This window comes from Capsella rubella, unplaced genomic scaffold (genome assembly GCF_000375325.1).
Source record: "Capsella rubella cultivar Monte Gargano unplaced genomic scaffold, Caprub1_0 scaffold_8, whole genome shotgun sequence".
NCBI classification, from domain to species: domain Eukaryota; kingdom Viridiplantae; phylum Streptophyta; class Magnoliopsida; order Brassicales; family Brassicaceae; genus Capsella; species Capsella rubella.
Genome location: NW_006238916.1, coordinates 8,637,090 through 8,659,466, shown reverse-complemented (window position 1 = coordinate 8,659,466; position 22,377 = coordinate 8,637,090). Strand labels below are relative to the sequence as shown.

Here is a 22,377-nt window from a genome sequence, read left to right as displayed (position 1 = left end):
TACTATTATTTATGTATTCATATATGCATTTTTATATTTTATACCAAATATTTTTAAATTATGTTTTTATATATGCATTTTTATATTTTTTATATTTATAATTTTTCTTCAAAAACATTATATTTTTTATTAGTTTTATATAAGAATTTCTTATACTAATTTAAATATTTTTAAAAGATTGTGATCTTTTATATTCATAAACATATTCTTTTTATATTTTTCGTTAATATAGCTTTGTAAAATATAATAATTTAATATTAATATATATAGTAGTTTCCTAAATTATATGAATTTATTATATAATTTTCGAAATAAAGTTTAATTTAAAATAGTTTCCAAAATTATAGGAAATTATTGTATAATTTTCGGAGTAATGCATAATAAACATAGTTTCCTAAATTATAGGAATATATTAATGGAGGTTAATAAAAAACAGAATATATTAATGTTTCCAAAATTAGTTCAGATTTTATGGTTTATATCTATATTCGAAATTTTGATCCAAATTATAAGTATCCATTTAGCAAATTTCGGGTATTTTTGCTAAATTGATCCGACCCATTTCCTATTTGTACTTCTCTTTTACTAATATAGGGATAATAAAATAATTTAATTCCTGAGAGGATTCGAAAAAAAAGCTCTGTTATCTTCAGAGACGTTTATCAGAGAGAGAGGCATGAATGGCTTCTCTTCCTTTCAACACTATCCCGATTAAACTTCCGTATTCAGTATCAACAAAAGCTTATTTCAAACTTCACGATGAACAACCTCAAGCCCCTTCGTCCACGTCTTACTTTCACCGCGTTTCGTCTCTATGTAAGAACGGTGAGATCAAAGAAGCTCTGAGTCTTGTTACGGAGATGGATTTCAGAAACTTACGCATTGGTCCTGAGATATACGGAGAAATCCTCCAAGGATGCGTTTACGAGAGGGATTTGTGTACAGGGAAGCAGATTCATGCTCGGATTTTGAAGAACGGTGATCTCTACGCTAGGAACGAGTACATCGAGACCAAATTGGTGATATTCTACGCCAAGTGTGATGATTTGGAGATTGCTGAAGTGCTCTTCTCGAAATTGAGGGTTCGTAATGTTTTCTCTTGGGCGGCTATCATTGGTGTGAAATGTAGGATGGGGTTATGTGAAGGAGCTTTAATGGGTTTTGTTGAGATGCTTGAAAATGAGATTTTTCCTGATAATTTCGTGGTTCCGAATGTTTTTAAGGCGTGTGGTGCGTTGCAGTGGAGTAGATTTGGGAGAGGGGTTCATGGGTATGTGTTAAAAGCTGGTCTTGAGGATTGTGTGTTTGTGGCTAGTAGTTTAGCTGATATGTATGGGAAATGTGGTGTTTTGGATGATGCTAGGAAGGTGTTTGATAAAATTCCTGAGAGAAATGTGGTTGCTTGGAATGCGTTGATGGTTGGTTATGTGCAAAATGGGATGAACGAGGAAGCGATTCGGCTTTTATCTGATATGAGGAAGGACGGTGTTGAGCCTACTCGTGTCACTGTCTCGACTTGCTTATCTGCTTCTGCCAATATGGCTGGGGTTGAAGAGGGGACACAGTGTCATGCCATTGCTATTGTAAATGGACTGGAGCTGGATAATATCCTGGGGACATCTTTATTGAACTTCTATTGCAAAGTTGGTTTGATAGAGTATGCTGAGATGATTTTTGATCGGATGTTTGAGAAGGATGTGGTAACATGGAATCTGCTTATATCCGGGTATGTTCAACTAGGTCTAGTTGAAGATGCTATCTACATGTGTCAATTAATGAGACTAGAGAAGCTGAAATATGATTGTGTCACTTTAGCGACATTAATGTCGGCAGCTGCACGTACTGAGAATCTAAAACTCGGGAAAGAGGTGCAGTGTCAATGCTTTAGACACAGCCTTGAATCTGATATCGTTTTAGCCAGCACCACGATGGATATGTATGCCAAGTGTGGCAGCATTGTTGATGCTAAGAAAGTGTTTGATTCCACAGTAGAGAAAGACTTGATACTGTGGAATACATTACTTGCAGCCTATGCAGAGTCTGGTCATAGTGGAGAGGCTTTGAGATTGTTTTATGAGATGCAGCTAGAAAGTGTACCACCAAATGTGATAACATGGAATTTGATCATTCTAAGTCGTCTAAGGAATGCTGAGGTAAATGAGGCCAAGGAAATGTTCTTGCAGATGCAGTCCTCAGGGATGACTCCAAATCTTATCTCGTGGACAACTATGATGAATGGAATGGTACAAAATGGTTGCAGTGAGGAGGCGATTCATTTTCTCAGAAAGATGCAAGAATCCGGGATGAGACCAAATGCGTTTAGCATCACTGTAGCTCTCTCTGCTAGCGCAAATCTAGCATCATTGCATTTCGGAAGATCAATCCACGGGTACATCATAAGAAATCTACGGCATTCCTCTTCCGCTTCTATTGAAACTTCTTTGGTTGACATGTATGCTAAATGTGGAGATATCAACAAAGCAGAGAGGGTTTTTGAAAGTAAGTTATCCAACGAGTTGCCTCTCTACAATGCCATGATCTCGGCGTATGCATTATATGGTAACGTGACAGAAGCAGTCGCTCTATACAGAAGCTTGGAAGATATGGGAATGAAACCAGATAGCATAACATTCACAAGCCTCTTATCTGCTTGTAACCATGCTGGGGATATTGACCAAGCAATCAGGGTTTTCACTGATATGGTGTCAAATCATGGTGTGAAACCATGCTTGGAACATTATGGACTACTGGTAGATCTCTTTGCATCAGCCAAAGAAACAGACAAGGCCTTAAGGTTAATCGAGGAAATGCCATACAAGCCAGATGGAAGAATGATCCAATCTTTGGTTGCTTCTTGCAACAAGCAGCATAAGACAGAGCTTGTGGACTACTTATCAAGGCAGTTGCTTGAAACGGAACCTGAAAATTCCGGTAACTATGTCACGATATCGAATGCTTATGCAGTCGAAGGAAGTTGGGATGAAGTTGTAAAGACGAGAGAGATGATGAAAGCTAAAGGTCTGAAGAAAAAACCTGGATGTAGTTGGATTCAAATTAAAGGAGAAGAAGAAGGAGTCCATGTGTTTGTTGCGAATGACAAAACACATGTTAGGAACGATGAGATACAAAGGATTTTAGCATTGTTACTAAAGGATACGTGTTCAGAGATTTGACATGATATTATGTGAATGAAATGTAATAATTTAGAACATATATTCACAATCTCAATTAATTGAAGATATGTTTTCGTAATTACCATCGTGTAATACTCTAAGATAGTACGAAAGAAACTACCATATCGTATCGTAAGTGACAAGGGACAACAAACCGTTTCGTCAGAGCTTCAGACAACTACAGTTTACTTTACTCTCAGACAGTACTAGTTTACTACTATTCCAGCTAGTACAAGGACCGACCGATTGTCGGTGGAGAAACTGAAAACAGATCACAACCGTCCACGTGGTATGTATAATGTACGTATATTTGATAACTTGGTCCCTGCGCCACCAGTTTCAGGCCTCATCTCCGGTTTTAGCTGACCGTAACGATCACGCATTCATGCGTTTTTCAAGCATTTGCTTTGTCTTCACCGACACTTAGTAAAGCACATGGACACAGTGAAAAGAACTCAGTTTCCCGTCTAAATCAAACTTTTAAGGAACAAACAAGGTTCCGTTTTTGTTAACACAATTTTTACAAGTTTACTATAAGACTTAGGATTCTTAAATATTAAACGAAATAGAAGAAGATTCTATGCTTGTGAAACGGGCTTAAATTTATTAATAATTGGAGTAATGAGTTTTCTGATACCTTAATTTATGAAGAGGAGATACTCTCTTCCAACTCCCACGTGACTTGTTTTTTTTTCTTTTTTTTTTAATTTAATTTTATCATATATAAAAACAAATTAAATGTTGTATGTTTTTCTAGACTAAAAAGGCATTTCTATTTTTAGCTACGTATACAAAGTGAACATCATCATCTTAATCACATGATTGTTGTGATCTCTTCTCAACAAAGAAGAAGAAGAAGAAGAAATCATAAATATAGTTAGCCAAACTAAATGTGATAATTAAACACTTTAGATGAAAAGGTTGGATAAGTTTGGGGCCATGTTGTAAAAGCAAGAGTCTTACGGATTGAACTAGATCAGAATAGTAAAAACTGGGTTTCTCAAAACGCTATCTTTGATATATAGAAATTCTGTTTACAATGGGTTTTTCCCTAAACAAATTCTTAATCTCTCAAAGACCCTCCTTCTAAGATCATACACTTGATCTTAGAATCACTCAAAGAAACCCTATGCACTCGATAAGCTCTCAACTTTCTTTTCTCTCAAGTTAAAGCTTATTGCAAGATCTCTTTCTCTTAATCGTGCCAAGCTTTCTTCAAGCCTTGACTCCCTATTTATAGAACTAGGACATCTCCATACAACAGGAAATTCCTATTCCACTTCTAAATAGGCTTTAGGATATTTTCCTTTTTCTTTATGGATTAGGAAATTATCCAACTCTTCTAATTTACTTTTATTCTTATAAAAGTAAAGTCTTCACGCTTCTAGATGCTTCTAGACACTTCTTCTTTGTCTTGTGCCCAAGCCAAACCGCCTTTCCTCACTTTCCTTCTTTGTTGTTTCTTCTCTTGTTAAGTCTTCTGAACTATTCGCTGCACTAGTACACTCTGTTGTTCAGATATGCATCTTCAATCTCCCCCTTTTTAACCTTGTAGTCTTCAAGCAACTGTACATTAGATCTTTGTACTACCAAAGTTTTAAGTCACGACAAACTTTGAAATACTCTGAAATTCAAAGAAGTCTTAAGCAAACTGAGTTCCTAGATTGTTCAACTTGAAACTTAAAACTGAAACAAACGGAAGCAAATTGCAAAGTTCAATCAAAAAACAAAAAACTTCAAATACTCCCCCATGATCAAACAACTCATCATTAGCAACAGCAAGCAAAATACTCCCCCATGATCAATGATCTCTTCTCCCCCTGCTTGAGATACATAGGTTAAAAAACCTCAATTAAGCTTTCTTCGTCAAAGGATGATTCTGAATCAAGCGATCAACAACTTCAGTAAGTTTCCTCAGAACATCATCCGAAAGCTTTTTCAGAACAACAGCAGTATCCACCAAAGCTGCATAAGATGCTGCATCACTGTTATCTCCACTACATGGGAGACGAATTTCCCCAAGCTGAATAACATTATGACCAGGAGTAGAACCCTCATGCGCAGGAGCAGCAGTACAACCAAAACTGTCATCACTTGGATACTTCTTAGCATAAACTTCACCAGTGCGAGGATCTTTTACATAGTCAGTAGCAACAATAAAGTCCTCATCTTCACTATGAATATCACCCTGTACAAGCAGCAACTCAGTGATAATCCTTGGAAAAATCAGCCAACGCTTATCGTCATTCTGAATTGAATTCCATGCCATGACCTGTTCATAGACCAGCTGACCTACATCAAACCGAATACCTTGAAGAATCTTGTAAACTACTCTGGCCCGTTTTTCAGCAAGATGATTCTTATGTGAGGATGGAACCAAATTGTAAGCAGCAATCATAAGTAATGCTCCAACTCCAGCAGGTAAATTTTTGACACTTAAACCTTTCCAGTTAGTTTTATCTTTCCCACTAAGAACTCTGGCAACCTGATCAATTGCAACATCATTAACAGCTGCATCTGCTCGACGTTCTGCTTTAGTCAGAGGCTTCTGAAGTAAAGCACGATTAATAGCTGTTGGAGAAAACTCAAATATCTGACCCCGAACAAACACATGAACACCAGAAGAGGATGCCTCAGAAGGAAGATTAGCATAAAACTCACACACAATTGCCTTGACATAATCAACTAGTTCAAAAGCGAGTTCATCTAAACCAACATCCTTAATTTTCTGACAATAACCCCAAGTATCCTCTTTGAGAACATCAACACGACGTTCTTGAATAAACCGACGAGAGATGAAGCTATTATATCGTAACTGAGCAGCACGAGACACAAACCGTGATGAATCAAACCCTGGAGATTTAGAAATACCTTTCTTAATTCGACGCTTTTTGGAAGACTCAGGCGCGTTTGATTCTGGATGCTGTCTCTTCTTCATCTCTTGCTGTTGAAACTGATCTTGAACAGAAACAGTTGGATCAACTTCTGGAATTTCGACTGAAATTGGAACTGGTTCAGGTCGAGACACCGGCGTTGATTCCTCGTCCGTCGGATGATCCTGAGCTGACGCATACGCAGATGCAGATGCTTCACCGATGTCAGCTTGTGGAGTAGCAACCGGATCCGAAACAGGAGAAGCACTTGAGTCCAACTCGTAAGGTACAAGAGCCTGAACAGGAGAAGGAGTAGTTTCTGAATCACTCGATCCATCAATCAGCTGAGGATGATTGAGAGCACCATCGTCTCGAGCAGTAGAAGCACCACGATTTTGGCCGATCAACCCGCGTCGAGTAGCTTTCACCATTTTCGTGCAAAAAAGAAAAACCTAGACCCCTCGACTTCTTCGTCCTTTTTTTTTTTGTTTTTTTTTTCACTATGAGGTCACATCCTTCACTCTCTCCTTCTAAAAGATCGTCTTTTCTTTGGATGCCCGAATCTCGAGGAAACAACGATTTTTCTTTCCTTTTCTCTTTTAAATTTAAACTTTTGAAATCACAGAAAATACGGAACTGATTATTATTTCGGTAAAATAACTTGAACTGCATCATCCTGAATCAGTACCTTGAATCAGACAGAATCCGATTCACATAGCACAAACTCCAATCGAATTTCTTAAAAAAGAAAACTGACTGAAATCCAATGCCTTTGTGAACATATCAGCTAGCTGCACCTCTGTTTCCACATGCTCAATAAGAACCTGTTTCTTCTCAACAAGCTCTCGTATAAAATGATGTCTGACATCAATGTGCTTAGTTCTTGAATGCTGAACTGGATTTTTGGATATGTCAATAGCACTTTTGCTGTCACAATAGACCTGAATTACACCAGAATCCATGCCATAATCAGCTGACATTTGTTTCATCCAAAGCAATTGAGTACAACAACTTCCCATAGCAATATATTCAGATTCTGCAGTTGATAGAGACACAGAATTTTGCTTCTTGCTTAGCCAAGCAATCAGATTGTTCCCTAAGAAAAAACATCCTCCAGTTGTGCTTTTTCGATCAACAACACTTCCTGCATAGTCTGCATCGCAATATCCAACTAGATTCTTATTAGATCCTTTAGAGTACCAGATACCGAGATCAACTGTCCCTTTCACATATTTGATGATTCTTTTTACAGCCTCCAGATGTGACTGTTTGGGATTTGCTTGATATCTTCCACAAATGCCTACACTCAGACATAGATCCGGCCGGCTTGCTGTAAGATACAGTAGACTGCCTATCATGCCTCTGTATTGCTTCATACTGACATCAATACCACTCTCATCTTTAGACAACTTGATAGATGTACTCATGGGTGTCTTTGCTTCTTTGCATTTTTCCATCTGAAATTTCTTTAAAAGTTGCTTTGCATAAGTACTTTGAGAAATAAATATGCCCTCATCAGATTGTGTGATTTGCAATCCCAGAAAATACTTTAGCTCTCCTACTAAGCTCATCTCGAATTCTTGGGTCATTATCTTCACAAATCCATTGACGAGTATTTCTGATGTACTTCCAAAAATGATATCATCAACATAAATCTGAACTACCAGAATGTCAGAAGCTTGTTCAAGTGTAAACAAGGTTTTATCGACACTTCCACGAATATATCCATTCTCAGTCAGATAACTTGTCAATCTATCATACCATGCTCTGGGTGCTTGCTTTAATCCATAAAGGGCTTTCTTCAGTTTATACACATACTCGGGATGAGTCACATCTTCAAACCCCTTAGGTTGTTCTACATAGACTTCTTCTTGTAGATAACCATTAAGAAAGGCACTTTTTACATCCATTTGATACACTTTGAAATTCAATATGCAAGCCATTCCCAGAAATAATCTGATGGATTCCAACCGTGCAACAGGAGCAAAGGTTTCTTCAAAATCAACTCCTTCGATTTGAGTATATCCTTGTGCGACCAACCTTACTTTATTCCGAACTACAACACCACTTTCATCGATTTTGTTTTTGAAGATCCATTTAGTTCCTATGATGTTGATCTCTTCTGGTCTTTGAATCAACTCCCATACTTGATTTCGTTCAAACTGTTCAAGTTCTTCTTCCATTGCTATGATCCAGAAATCATCTTTAAGAGCTTCAACATGATTCTTTGGTTCAATGAATGACACAAAGCACTCAAATTGTACTGTTTCCCATATTGCAAAGTTACTATGTAGCTTTTTGAAATCGATTTGCACTCCTCTGGTCTTTCTTTCAGTGAGTTTTCCAATGATATATGAGGCTGAATGATTCTTATGAACTGTCGGAGTACCAGGTAAGTCCGAATGAGAGTTTTCTGGTTCCGACTCATTGTCCTTTGTTTCCTCTGTTTCTGACTCAGCCTTCTCTGCCTCTGAACCAGGTGCCTCTGTTTCTGAATCACTGTCTGAATTACGATTTCCTTTGTTTGAACCTGCTAAATCATCAAACACCACGTTGACTGATTCAACTACAGCACATGATCTTTTGTTGAATATTCTATATGCCATACTACTTTTAGAATATCCAAGAAACATGCCTTCATCACTCTTGGAGTCAAATTTTCCTAGATTTCCATGTATCATAGCTCGTGCCATCTCTTGCAATGTTCGATTCTTCCTTTCCACTACACCGTTTTGTTGTGGAGTTCTAGGAGCTGAAAATTGATGCACTATACCATGACTTTCACAAAATTCCTTCATTGACTCATTCTGAAATTCTCCTCCATGATCACTTCTTATCTTCTTAATAGATCCTTTTTCATTAATGAGTTGAAGTGCTAGAATCCTGAAACTGTTCACAGTCTCTGACTTTTCTTGAATGAACCGAACCCAAGTGTATCGTGAGTAGTCATCAACTAACACAAATACGTACTTCTTTCCTGACAGACTTTCTACTTGCATCGGCCCCATTAAATCCATATGAATCAGATCTAGAACAACTTTTGACTGCACATCTGGAACCCTTTTGTGCTGAATTTTAACTTGCTTTCCTTGATTGCATGGTCCACATATTATCTTATCTTCACCTTTGAGTTGAGGTACTCCTCGGATGATTTCCTTGTTTACAAGAGTAGTTAAATTTCTGACATTGATGTGCCCTATCCTTTGATGCCATAAATTCAGGTTGTCTCTTGCACTGAAGCACTTCTCAGCATTTTTCTCCCACATGTAACAGTTGCTTCCTGACCTTATCCCATGCAGTTTAGTCTTTCCATCTTCATCCATGGCTTTACAGTCAATTTTTGTGAACAGAACTGACATTCCTTCATCACACAGTTGACTTATACTGATTAAGTTTGCCTTCAGCCCTTGTACAAGATACACATTATCAAGTTTTGGCAGTTGATCACTACATGTTTTACCTCTGCCTTGTATGATTCCTTTCCTTCCATCACCAAAGGTAACATTTCCGCCTCTCAGTTTTTTGATTTCTTCCAGATTCTCCTGTGATCCTGTCATATGTCGAGAACAGCCACTATCAAAATACCAAGGTAAACTTTCTTCTTCTTCCTCTGTAAGCATGGCCATGTTGCATCGAAAACCTAGGTCTGAGGTAGGCACACGTTTAGGCTGATATAGATCAGATTTTTTAATCCATATTTGACGTTTGAACCCATTCCAAAAATACTTTCCAAGGTTCTTTAGTCTTCGAATCTTTTCCCAGTACTTGTAGCAGTATGCCTTATAATGTCCTAACCTTCCACAAAAGAAGCATCCTGCATATTTGGTATTATTGGTGTTCATTACTTCAGGTTTCACCTGATCTACTCCAGCAGATACAAACTTAGTTGTAGATGTGCTCCAGCTATTTGCTCCAGTAAAGCCAAGTCCTTGATGTGTCTTCTCAGTTCTTCCGTAGCTCAGAATTTTATCAAGCTGCTTAGTTCCTGCAAACATGTGTATCTTTCTGTACTGTTGGTCTAGTTCAGCCTGTAATTCAGATTTTGCCTTCTTTTCTGCAGTTAATTGAGTTTCTAGATCATCAGCTTTAGCAGATAGTACTAACTTTTCTTTTGTCATTAGTACACAATCTTTGGCAATCTTCTTTTCATCTTCCAACTCATTCTGCAGTTTTAACACTAGGGCCTCTAGGCGCATTTTCTCTTTTAGCAAATTCTGATTTTCTTTTCCCATATGGACAAGAGTATCACGCACTTCTTTGTAGTTCTGAACTATATCAACTTCTTCTTCATTTTCTGAGTCAGTCACTTCTTCTCCATCTTCAAATTCTGTGATTCCAATCATAGCAACCAGATTTAGAATTTCTTCTTCCTCACTATCTGATTCGTCTTCCATGCTTATCATTGATTTCTCTTTGCGGTTCACACAATTGTCTTGAGTATGACCGACTCCTTTGCAAAGAACACACTTTGCTTCCCGAAGCTTGATGGTTGGACATTCTCGAGCAAAATGTCCCATTCCCTTACACTCATGACACTGCATCTCAGATTTCTTAGGTCCTTTGGTTTCTTCAGAATATCTTCTGAAATTTGTTCGTTTCTGTCCTGATCCTTGACCTTGTTCATACTTCTTTAGAGCACGATCAAACCTTCTAACAAGCAGTCCAACTGGATCGTCATCCTCTGTCTGAGTCAGGTCTTCTTTAGCAGCTAGAGCAATTCCTTTTGTTTTCTTTACCCCTCCTAGTTCCAATTCATGTGCTTGCAGCATCCCAACAACTTCTGCAAAACTAAGATCCTCTGTTTTATGTGAAACTGTTAGAGCAGTTTTGTATGCCATGAATCTAGCAGGTAGACATCTTAGGAATTTCTTCACCAGTTTCTGATCCTTGTATTTCTTTCCAAGTGTTACTGCTTCTTGTGCTAGAGTGCTCAATTTAGAAGTAAAATCTTAGATCGATTCATGTTCTTCCATCTTGAGATTTTCAAAACGTGAAGCCAACATGTCTTTTCTTGAGTTCTGAACTTTAGAAGTTCCCTCATAGTGTGCTTGTAAGAGATCCCAAGCTTCCTTCGCTGTTTCACATCCTTGTATCAATTCAAACTGCTTTCTTCCAACACTACAATGTATTGCTGTGAGAGCTCTTGAATTATACTTGGATTTTTTCTGTTCTTCTTCAGTCCAATCACTTTCTGGTTTTGGTATCTTTTCTCCTTCGCTATTGGTGATAGTTGGCTCGACCCACTTTTCCAGAACAGCCTTCCATGCCAAACGGTCGATACCTCCAATGATCGATTTGATTCTAGATTTCCAAAAACCATAGTTGCCATCATCCAAGATAACCTTGTTACTATTGACTAGATCTCCGTAACTCTCCATTGTGTCCTCAAGATCTCACCTGTAGTATATCGAACAGGTGTTGCTCTGATACCAATTGTAAAAGCAAGAGTCTTACGGATTGAACTAGATCAGAATAGTAAAAACTGGGTTTCTCAAAACGCTATCTTTAATATATAGAAATTCTGTTTACAATGGGTTTTTCCCTAAACAAATTCCTAATCTCTCAAAGACCCTCCTTCTAAGATCATACACTTGATCTTAGAATCACTCAAAGAAACCCTATGCACTCGATAAGCTCTCAACTTTCTTTTCTCTCAAGTTAAAGCTTATTGCAAGATCTCTTTCTCTTAATTGTGCCAAGCTTTCTTCAAGTCTTGACTCCCTATTTATAGAACTAGGACATCTCCATACAACAGGAAATTCATATTCCACTTCTAAATAGGCTTTAGGATATTTTCCTTTTTCTTTATGGATTAGGAAATTATCCAACTCTTCTAATTTACTTTTATTCTTATAAAAGTAAAGTCTTCACGCTTCTAGATGGTTCTAGACACTTCTTCTTTGTCTTGTGCCCAAGCCAAACCGCCTTTCCTCACTTTCCTTCTTTGTTGTTTCTTCTCTTGTTAAGTCTTCTGAACTATTCGCTGCACTAGTACACTCTGTTGTTCAGATATGCATCTTCACATGTTGCCTCCACCAATTTAATTTCGTCAGGCTGTTTTATAATTTGCTCAAATATATAAAATTTCGAGCTCCTACATTTAAAATTCAAATCTCTAAAAAAAGTTTAGCAATAATTTCATAAATTAGTAGTAGTAGGTGAAACCGTGTAAAAAAGAACAGAACCAGCACATATGATTATGGTCACAAACTTGCAAAACCCATAAGCTTAAATTTCGCAATAAATACATCTAAAATAATGTCATCACAATAAATAAATAAAAATAACTCAATGGCATAATAGTAATTTAAACCAGAATCCACGTCCTTTTAACTAAACTCCATCTTCTTCTTCTTCTCCTCCTCACTTTAATAAGCTCTTCTTCACTCACTCACTCACTCTCTCTCTCTCAAGAAACCTCTCTCTGTTTCTCGAACAATGGCGAAGAAGATGAGTTGTCTCGTCATCTTCAACATCCTCCTCCTCCTCACTATCCAAACCCACGCCCACAACGTCACGCGCCTCCTAGCAAGCCACCCATCATTCTCCTCCTTCAGCCATTACCTAACACAAACCCACCTCGCCGACGAGATCAACCGGAGAACAACCATAACCGTATGCGCCGTCGACAACGCCGCCATGGCAGCGTTAACCTCGAAAGGCTACACAATCTCAACTCTCAAGAACATCCTCTCGCTCCACGTGCTTCTTGATTACTTCGGAACCAAAAAGCTCCACCAGATCCGTGACGGCTCTGCTCTCGCCGCTACTATGTTCCAAGCCACCGGAGCTGCTCCTGGAACCACCGGATTCGTTAACATTACGGATCTGAGAGGTGGTAAAGTCGGGTTCGGTCCCGACAGCGGAGATCTGTCTGCTTTCTTTGTTAAATCTATTGAAGAGGTTCCGTACAACATCTCCATTATTCAGATCAGTAAAGTTTTACCCTCGGAGACTGCGTCGGCTCCTACCCCGGCTCCGGCGGAGATGAATCTCACCGGAATAATGTCGGCTCATGGCTGTAAAGTGTTTGCTGAGACTCTTCTCACCAACCCCGGAGCTTCAAAAACGTTTCAGGTACTTTACTAAAACCCTGATTTTATTGCACGTAATTAGCTAATTATTCATTTCAATACTTAATTCTCTGTTTTATTGAGATATTAAGAGATGCATGTCTTTATAAATGTAGAAACTAATTAAATAACTAGACCCTGATTTTAATAACTAATAGTGACACTTGTAATTTTCTGTTTTCTAATTATAAATTATTAAATAAAATTAATAGATGCATGTAGAAATTTAGATAAACACAAATTAAGACTCAATTACTTACACTAATTAACCCCTGATTAGTTGTGAGTAATGTGGACTCTCACTTAGAAACAGTAATTAATCAGAAAGATTTGCATGTGATTGTTCTGTTGGTTTTGAAACAAAACACACAGTCCACACACACACACCAAAAAGTCAAAAGATGACTAAATGAGCAAATATAGTCAAACACATAGGACTTGATTAGCTCAATTATCGGAATATTATTGGTTACTTTTCCAATTCATTTTCAAATTAAATTATGAAACCTAACTCTACTGACTAACTTTTTCCCTATAATGGTTCATCTTTTCAAATATGAAAAAGAAGCAATAATTTTACCCACTAACTCACTAGCTAGCTTAGCTAGCCATTATAATTGAGTAGCTACAAAAAGTTTTTCAACTTGACTATCTTAAATATTGCAACTTTTCAAGATCCGAATGATAATTAAAATGGGGTTTGGATTGTGATTATGTTGTAATTAACAGGAGAGTTTGGAAGGAGGCATGACAGTGTTCTGTCCAGGAGATGATGCAATGAAAGGATTCTTGCCCAAATACAAGAACTTGACGGCTCCAAAGAAAGAAGCTTTCCTTGATTTCCTCGCTGTCCCGACATATTACTCAATGGCTATGCTCAAATCCAACAATGGACCGATGAACACGCTCGCGACGGATGGAGCTAACAAGTTCGAGCTTACTGTACAGAACGATGGAGAGAAAGTTACGCTCAAGACAAGGATCAACACTGTCAAGATCGTTGATACTCTCATCGACGAGCAGCCTTTGGCTATCTATGCGACGGATAAGGTTTTGTTGCCTAAAGAGCTCTTTAAGGCTTCGGCTGTTGATGCTCCGGCTCCTGCTCCTGCACCTGAGGACGGCGATGTTGCGGATTCTCCAAAACCGGCTAAAGGTAAAGGGAAAGGGAAGAAGAAGAAGGCTGCACCGTCCCCTGATGAGTCGGGTTTTGGTGACTCGGATTCGCCAGCGGAAGGGCCTGATGGAGAGGCGGATGATTCGACCGCTGATGAAGCTGGTGCGGTTAGGATCATCGGGGGAGCTAAGGCTGGTTTGGTGGTGAGCTTGCTCTGCTTGTTTGCTTCTTCTTGGCTTCTATAGTTCACTTCTTGTTTCTTCTATGTATTTTTGTTCGTTTCCTTTTTGTGCATCTTTTGTTTTATGGTTTTTGAGGGGAAGGTAAATGAGGATTATTTTATTTATTTCCCCCTATTATTGAGTTTTATTTTTAAAATTTAAAATTTGGGTTGTCGAATTAAGTAGTCGGTAGTTTAATATATATGTGTGTTGGTCTTGGTTTACGTGTATGTTTTAGTTGATTATGTAACGAATCGGTGTTGAAAAGAAGACGAGAAACTACTATATACTTGAGCACTTGCAAGATTCAAGTTTATATTTAACTTCAGTATTTTCAGTCAAACGAATATTGATAATTGATTGGTCTCTCCGCCAAAATGTGGAAATATATTGATGATGATTTAATACGTTATAGTTGAGTGTAATATTTATACTTCTTACAACAAACTCAATCCCGATATAATTGGGAAGTTAATTCCTAATCTTAAAACTATTTCCATTCAATACTTTTTTTCTTCTTTTCATTTTGTAGATGATGTTCATTAACACTTAACAGTTAACCTAAGCTGCATGGAATCGGAAGCGGGTACGCGGAAGCGGAAGCGTTTGGAAACGTGGAATCGAGTTTTTTCAAAAATTTAGGAAGCGGGTACGTGTTGAAAGCGTAAATACATATAAATATATATATATATATATATATAATATCAAATATCTAATATGATGATTATAAAAGTCATATTTATAAATATATAATAGATTGTTTAGTTTTGTCATTTATATAATGATGTAAGGTGGTACAGTGGTTAGTTGATTTGTGACTCTTAGCAAGGACATGAGTTCGATCAACATAGTTTTTTTTTTAATTAAAATTTTATATTAAACAATAAAGATCTTTATCATCTTCTTCCCCAACCTTTTTTCAAAACCCTAAACTACAGAGAGCGACTGCTTTTATTTTTTTCACAGTTTTCTTCATTCACTTTTATTTTATACATTATTTTGCTAAATCTAAGTATGTTATTTGATATTAACCAAAATCAGACATAAAAATCTAAGATCTAACTAAATCTAAAATTTTGCCGCGACGCTTCCAATCTCCTCCTCCACGCTTCCTACTCGGAAGCTTACGATTCCACACGATTCCAAAAGACTCATTTTCAGAAGCGCGATTCCGAGACGATTCCAAGCGATTCCGAACGATTCCGCTCCCGTTTCCGGTTCTGAACCGAGAAGCGACACATCTCCGGCGATTCCATGTAACTTAGCAGTTAACACACGCACATTTGCAATATTATTGTCTCAAAACCTGAATTAAGCAGGACTATGGACAGGTGAAGCCGTGATGGAATAATAAATTGTGTCACATCCTCCTGAGTAGTGGTGGTCTACAAGAGTTTAAAGTTTAAACTTTTAGCATGTGCTATTTATTTTTATGTGAGATATGTGAGTTGAGTTTAATTAATTTAAACCATAGGATTTTGTGGTTACATTGACATTAGACGAAAAATCTTTAGAAGCAAAACTATGTTTTTCTTTGAGTGACTCTTAATTGAATCTTTTGGTAACAAATTGACAATCACACTGTTTTTTTTTTTTTAAGGTCTATGATCATCGACTTCAATACAAATCCTATGTGCTATAACAATAACAATAATAAGAAAGGACAATATTAGATTTGGTCACTATCTTATGTTTTTTTTAACAAGGTTGGTCAATTTTGCAACTAAGAACGCCTACTGATGGATGTGTAGTCTTGAGGAGTGAAGCTGGTCGAGCTACCATACTCGACATTTTCGCATAGCTCGGAGAATCCTCTTCCCCTGACGGCGTAAAGAAAGCTCCGTTAACCATTTCATCTCCTTCTGATTTCCAATTCCATTCTTTCCATTCATCGTCTCCATCTGCACTCTCTCGCTTTGTCACCTTACATATAGGTAAGGGCATGAAGCATGATGTAAAACATTTTGTTCTAAAATGATCTGATGGATATGGTGATAACTAAATAAAAAAAAGTTGGTTCATAATTACACTAATTATTGTTAGGTTAAAACGCTACCTCCTTTGTGAACTGGTTATTTGAAGCTATGAATACATTTCCTTGACTAAAGATCGTTGGATTAGCACTCCCACCAATAGCATACATCTTCCACTCTCTATAAATGTTATTCACTATGTGAAAATATCCATGCCTACACCTACACATATACATATATCTCAATTTTTTTAATATAAAGTTAGTAATATAATTTCGAACAATCTTTATACCTCAAAGATTGTACTAATTACCTCGGCATCCTCTGGACAAGTCCTTCACCAAAATAGTTAAAGGCGATGGTAACACGCATATCCTGATCACCAGAATACTCATCACTATGACCCAAAAGCATGACTTCATTATGATTCAACATGTAACTATTAGAAATCGTTATATCCGTTGATCCATTCACCGCATCAATAAGCCCATCGTAACACCTCTCTAACGTACAATGATCAATCCAAATATCGCGAGACTCGAATATCGAGATCCCATCTCCGTCCGAGAACCCTCCCAACGACGATAAGGCGCTCCGTTTGGCCGGAACACAATCGTGTATATAAAGATTGTTTATGATTATATTACTAACTTTATATAAAGTTAAACACGGCCCGTAAGCTATTTGCACGTTGTTTCCTCTACCGTCAATGGTTTTATATGATGCTACTTGGAGATCTTGTTTTAGTTTAATTACCATGTCTCGATCAAATATAATCCATAGAGGTTGATCTTGTGTTGCACCGTACCGTAACGTACCTGGAGATGGGTTTAGAGGGTTGTCGTCTCCTGAATCAGTTACAATGTAGAACTCTCCTGCTCTACCGCCAATCGAGTCCCGTCCGAATCCAACCGCGCAATCCGCGAGGTTTTTGCGGTTGTCCTTCCATTTCTCGTCGCACCTCCAGCATTCGTCGATTGGATTCCCATTTGCTGATGAGCAAGAATCTGTTGAGTTTGATGTCACTGATGTTGATAGTAGCCTTACGACTGGTGGTTTAGGAACCGCAAACGCAAACGCAGGAGAAACGTTTATTACAAACAAGAAAATTGTACATACAATTGACATTATGCGTTCTTTAAAAAAAGAAAAGAGGTTAAAGTTGAAAAACTAACAAGCGGTTTGAGTATGAATTATTATGTTTATAATTTGTTCAATATATATATGCAAGTGACATTTAAGTGCGCTAAAAAATAAATACGGAGGTAAGTTAATTAGGTGAAAATTGAAAGACTTGGGTCCAATACAAAAGCGCTGCGCCGTTTTATACTGGTGGATTTGATCAAAAATATAATAAAAAAAAAAACAATAACAACAACAGAGGCTATTTAATTGTTACCTCTTTCAAAATAACTGCTTGCCGTTTTGAAAAATAGTTAACATGTCATGTAGTTGCTCTTTGTGTCCTTAAACGGCATCCATGTTGCTAGTACTTTTATTATCTTCCTCGATTGAGCGTTCGGTTCATCCGTTAAAAGACTGGGTGCCGTCAGATAAGTGAAAAAACGATAAACCGTTTGAAGCTCAAAAGTTGAAACAGCGTGGAGTTTTGTTTATTATCCTCTCATCATGTCTTCACTTTCCGTTTGTGTGAAGTGAAACAGAAACAGAGGAAAATGGCAATATCTCAGCTTTTTGCTCCATTGCCATCTCTCACCGGAACTCTAACCCTAAGCGGTCGTCGTTCTTTTCTCCCTCTAAACCCTAGTACCCAATTCCCAAAACCTAGACTGTCCAGGGACAGAGCCGCCGCACTCGTACTCCGATCCAAGGGTGATGATTCCGTCGACGCATCAGATCGGATAATCTCAGCCGTCTGTTACTTCTACCCATTCTTCGATGGGATTCAATACGGTAAATTCATCATCACGCAGTACCAGCCTTTCCAGATTCTCATCCAACCTCTGTTTCCCGCCATCAGGGCTTTCAAGAGCTTCCCTTTCAATGGGTTTCTTATCTTCATCACTCTCTACTTCGTCGTCGTGAGGAACCCTAATTTCAGCAGGTACGTTAGGTTCAACACGATGCAGGCGATTGTGCTTGATGTGCTGTTGATTTTCCCGGATTTGCTTGAGAGGAGCTTCAATCCAAGAGATGGCTTTGGTTTGGATGTGGTGATGAGTTTGGACAGCACTGTCTTCCTCTTCTTGCTTGTCTCTCTGATATATGGGTTCTCTGCTTGCTTGTTTGGTCAGACCCCCAGATTGCCTCTTGTTGCTGAGGCTGCTGATAGACAAGTACTTTGACGCAAGAACAAATCATATGTTTTGTATGTAACACATATGCTGTGATTGTAACTTTCTCTGTATTGGATCTGTCTCTGATAATCAAAACATACATTGTAACTTTTTGATCCATTGAAAAAGGTTTCTGCACACTTTTGCAATAAGAACAGGAAAGTTGACAAATGAAGAATCGAGAGAGAGAGAGAGAGAGAGAGAGAGAAAGAGTTAGAGAGATATCATATAACAATTCTTGATTTGATTAGTTCTCCTCATCACATATCTGAAAAAGCAATATGGTGAGGAAAGATCAATTCTGTGACAAAAGACAAACATAACAGTGGTGACTGTTTTTACATATCTGCACTCATCTGTCTAATGAAAGGGACAAAGTTGTTCCAGTTCTCGACCCTAAAGATCTTCTCATTCATTCTGCAAAATGTAAATGATCTTAGAGTGTCGCCATTCGGTTGCACACAGTTCTCTCGTATTTGCCTTAGTCCCATCTGTAGCGGAATTGATATATAAATAAACATGATTAATAACCAAAATTTTGACCTCATCATATAACCACTTTAGAATGTGCAGAACTTTCACCTCATCAAATCTTTCGCTTGTGTTTCTGCCAGTCACATGAATTGTCCACTTCTTTGAAACATCGTGTATCTAGCAGAAAAAAAGTGATAATGCTGATCTGTTCTTAAGGCATGATTGATTATTTCAATGGGAAGAAGCTAATATTGCAGCACAGATAGAACAGATAAACTAGACCAGTTTGAACTGTGTGATGGAAGTAAATACTGCCACAACAGTGACCGGTGTAAAATACATATGAACAATTGAACATGATTGATTCTAGATCAAAAGTTTACTAAAGAAAGTACCTGTCTACGCAATCCTTCAGGGCTGCAAAGATATTTCTCAGGTGTTTCAGTGTCTGCCATATCTAAACAGCTGGAAAAGATATTAGAGATTCATTTCGTCAGTAACACAGAACCATGTATCTTCGATGAATTATGTAATTAGTAAAGAAAAATTAAGAAGAAAGCTCTTACGGGATATGCAGAGCAGCACCATGGCGAGACAAGACAGAAGCTACAGGATCATAACCATCCCTGAGGGCGGTATTGTAATAACCTGCGGTTAGTTCAGCAGGATGTGAAGATGTCTTATACCACCAATAGATTCCACCAATTTTCGCAACCAGCATTACAGAGCTTTTCTCTTCTTCCTGACGTCTCCGCAAAACATCGGCTGCCTTTGCAAGAATAGCATCAGCATGACAAATCAACTTCCCACTGTACCATTCCTACAAAAAAAAAACAGCTCAACTGTTAGTTTTAATCCAACCTACTAGCCACTTTTGCTGAAAACTACTCAAGATCATAATAATGCGGATATTATAACATGATATGAAGAACATAGAACATACTAGAAAGAAACGACCATAGTCAGAGAGAAAGCTATCATTGCCCTCCTCAAAAAACGGAACACCAGATGGAAAGCTGTTATAGCAGCCAGTATCTGGAATATCTCTGCCTCCCCATTGAGGCTTGCCTTCTTGGGATGCCACTGCCATCAAGTCTTCCATCCTAAACCAAGCAGTATAGTTCGCCTTGTAAGCGTAATTCACACAGGCAAAAAGATTTTTTTGAATAAATAGTCACTCACATGTACTTGTCATGGCATTGGAATTCACCAATTCCAGGGAATTTCCATCTCCCATCTCCAGAAGGATGTGCAGGATATCTGCAAGAGATTCCATGTAAGAAGCTTCTATTATAGATATTGTGGCTTATGTAAGATAGTCCATAGAAAATAAGAAGTACCTAAGCTCCCCCGATGGACCAAGACCTATACTTATTTCTTCAATCACATCCCCAAAATATGGTTCAAAGTTTGTAGAAAAACTGAGCATAAAATCCTCATAGCATTGGACAGCAGTACGGCCACCAAACAAAGGAAGTTGATCGACTCCAAGTGTGAGATAGTCATTGTTGGAAAATCCATTTTTATCCCGATAGTATATATCCTTATTGACGACTCCAATCTGGAAATTATCAAAGTAAAAGCTGCTGAGTGAAACTATATTACTAATGCACAAAGCAGATGTACAAGTTGTTAACAACGGAAAGCAATCCCAAAGATAATATGATCAAGTAAGCATCCATGATTACAACAGAAATCTAAATTCTCCATGATTTAACCATAAAAAAAAACACAGGTATCAGTAATCAACCTCAGATATATTCAAAGGAAGAAGAAAAAATCCGAATCAGGCAACCTTTGTTATGTTTACTGCAGACAAATAACTAAATACCTGTAATTCTAACAATACCAACCTCTCGGATCCAGAGTGGAAGACTGACGCCTCCTTTCCCACCAAACAAGTGCATATTTGAATGAAAACAAAGAGCAACATGTAACTTCAAGCCCGCCTCAGAAATCAGCCTAAAGAGCTCTTCATACAGTGACCATTTAAACTCAAGAGGACAGAAACGCTCTACAATCCCCCACCAAACCTCAACTGCGATTCCATGAACACCAGCTAACTTGAGTGCCTTGAGAGAAACAGTTAAAGCCTTGAGCCTAAAACAAGAACAAATACAAAATTCATTACCTGACTGTCAAGAGAATGCAAAAAAAAAATAAAAAAAATAAGGAACCAAAAGAAGAAACTAGACTTGTCTCGTTCTGAAAATGGAATGATACTATATTTCATACCATGTAAGGTAATATAAATCGGGTACATTGAAACATTTCAAGAAACTTAACCTTTTAATCTTTGGGCACCCAGAAGCATCAATTCCAAATGTATCAATCGGCATCATCACAAAAACTGGAACTCTCTTGTGCCTTGATGATACCAACACAAACGATCGTGATTTCTCTCGAGCATCCATGCTATTACTCATATTCAATCAACAACAAAAAATATCAATTAACTCCAATCCAAATTTTATTCGCAGACAACTGATTACTCTCAGTCTTCCCCAAATTGATCCCACTCAAGAATCGTCCACGAACTAACGAAAAAATGTTCTAATCACTTCCATTTCCTTGAATTTAGCAAGAGAGAGATAAATTAATTACCTAAAGATTCGGCTGTTTCCGGCGACGGAACGAAGCTTATTGATGAAACGGCCGCGTTTGAAAGGAGGAATCATAGAAACGCTTCGGAAAAAGTTACGATTACGCTTAGTTCTCTGCTCGAGGAAACAAGATTTCAAGGAAAATCCTCCGGGATGGAAGAAATTGCCGCCGGAGACTCCGCGACAGCCACAACCGATAACTCCAATCTCCGCCATTTGTCGTCTTCTCTTCTTCTTCTGCTTCTCCTTCTCCTTCGTCGGAGATATTTCTCAGATGGTTTTAGATGCGGAGGAAAAGAGACGGAGATGGAGTACTCGAAACGCAAAATTTTTATTTCTCTTTTCTTTTTTTTTTAACGACCCAAAACTTATTTGGGGCTTTTTATATATAAATGTTAGAAAATTATTAACTTTATAATTCCTTTTCGACCCCTATACTTTTCTTTTATTATTTTCCTTTATCCAAAGCTTCTACAATTGACCCCATTAGTATTTTTTACTCCTAATTTTGACACCTCGTGGCCAACATTAAAGTATAGGTTATGCTTTGGAATAAATCAGTAATGTTACCAT

At 37.9% G+C, this 22,377-nt stretch overlaps 6 protein-coding genes across 7 annotated transcripts; 3 read left to right on the top strand and 3 right to left on the bottom strand.

Annotated features, from left to right (window-relative positions):
* The first annotated feature begins 606 nt into the window (after window positions 1-606).
* On the top strand, window positions 607-3,252 carry LOC17876202 (pentatricopeptide repeat-containing protein At5g55740, chloroplastic). The gene has a single exon (XM_006279954.2). It carries the CDS (start codon window positions 681-683, stop codon window positions 3,171-3,173), a length of 2,493 nt encoding a protein of 830 aa, XP_006280016.1. The 5' UTR covers window positions 607-680; the 3' UTR covers window positions 3,174-3,252.
* Window positions 3,253-5,025: 1,773 nt separating this feature from the next.
* Window positions 5,026-6,477, bottom strand: LOC111829018. Its single transcript, XM_023777645.1, has one exon. The coding sequence runs from the start codon at window positions 6,475-6,477 to the stop codon at window positions 5,026-5,028; it is 1,452 nt and encodes a 483-aa protein (XP_023633413.1).
* A 5,944-nt stretch (window positions 6,478-12,421) lies between these two features.
* LOC17874706 (fasciclin-like arabinogalactan protein 1) lies at window positions 12,422-14,519 on the top strand. Its single transcript, XM_006280410.2, has 2 exons — window positions 12,422-13,123; window positions 13,849-14,519. Exons 1-2 carry the CDS (start codon window positions 12,485-12,487, stop codon window positions 14,479-14,481), a joined length of 1,272 nt encoding a protein of 423 aa, XP_006280472.2. The 5' UTR covers window positions 12,422-12,484; the 3' UTR covers window positions 14,482-14,519.
* A 1,465-nt stretch (window positions 14,520-15,984) lies between these two features.
* Window positions 15,985-17,586, bottom strand: LOC17875888 (putative pectate lyase 21). Its single transcript, XM_006279722.2, has 3 exons — window positions 16,744-17,586; window positions 16,514-16,652; window positions 15,985-16,380 (listed from the first exon to the last, which is right to left on the bottom strand). Exons 1-3 carry the CDS (start codon window positions 17,556-17,558, stop codon window positions 16,156-16,158), a joined length of 1,179 nt encoding a protein of 392 aa, XP_006279784.1. The 5' UTR covers window positions 17,559-17,586; the 3' UTR covers window positions 15,985-16,155.
* Window positions 17,587-18,038: 452 nt separating this feature from the next.
* LOC17875355 (protein TIC 20-v, chloroplastic) lies at window positions 18,039-18,865 on the top strand. Its single transcript, XM_006281373.2, has one exon. It carries the CDS (start codon window positions 18,107-18,109, stop codon window positions 18,734-18,736), a length of 630 nt encoding a protein of 209 aa, XP_006281435.1. The 5' UTR covers window positions 18,039-18,106; the 3' UTR covers window positions 18,737-18,865.
* Window positions 18,866-18,949: 84 nt separating this feature from the next.
* Window positions 18,950-22,150, bottom strand: LOC17874911 (inactive beta-amylase 4, chloroplastic). Of its 2 annotated transcripts, XM_006280231.2 has the most exons (10): window positions 21,806-22,150; window positions 21,488-21,616; window positions 21,055-21,301; window positions 20,542-20,762; window positions 20,384-20,461; window positions 20,145-20,304; window positions 19,768-20,021; window positions 19,597-19,666; window positions 19,310-19,378; window positions 18,950-19,218 (listed from the first exon to the last, which is right to left on the bottom strand). In XM_006280231.2, the coding sequence occupies exons 1-10, from the start codon at window positions 22,018-22,020 to the stop codon at window positions 19,066-19,068; spliced, it is 1,596 nt and encodes a 531-aa protein (XP_006280293.1). In that variant the 5' UTR covers window positions 22,021-22,150; the 3' UTR covers window positions 18,950-19,065. The 2 variants fall into 2 exon arrangements, with proteins under 2 accessions (XP_006280293.1, XP_023636183.1); XM_023780415.1 differs by lacking the exons at window positions 21,488-21,616; window positions 21,806-22,150 and having other exon boundaries at window positions 21,033-21,134.
* Window positions 22,151-22,377: the final 227 nt, after the last annotated feature.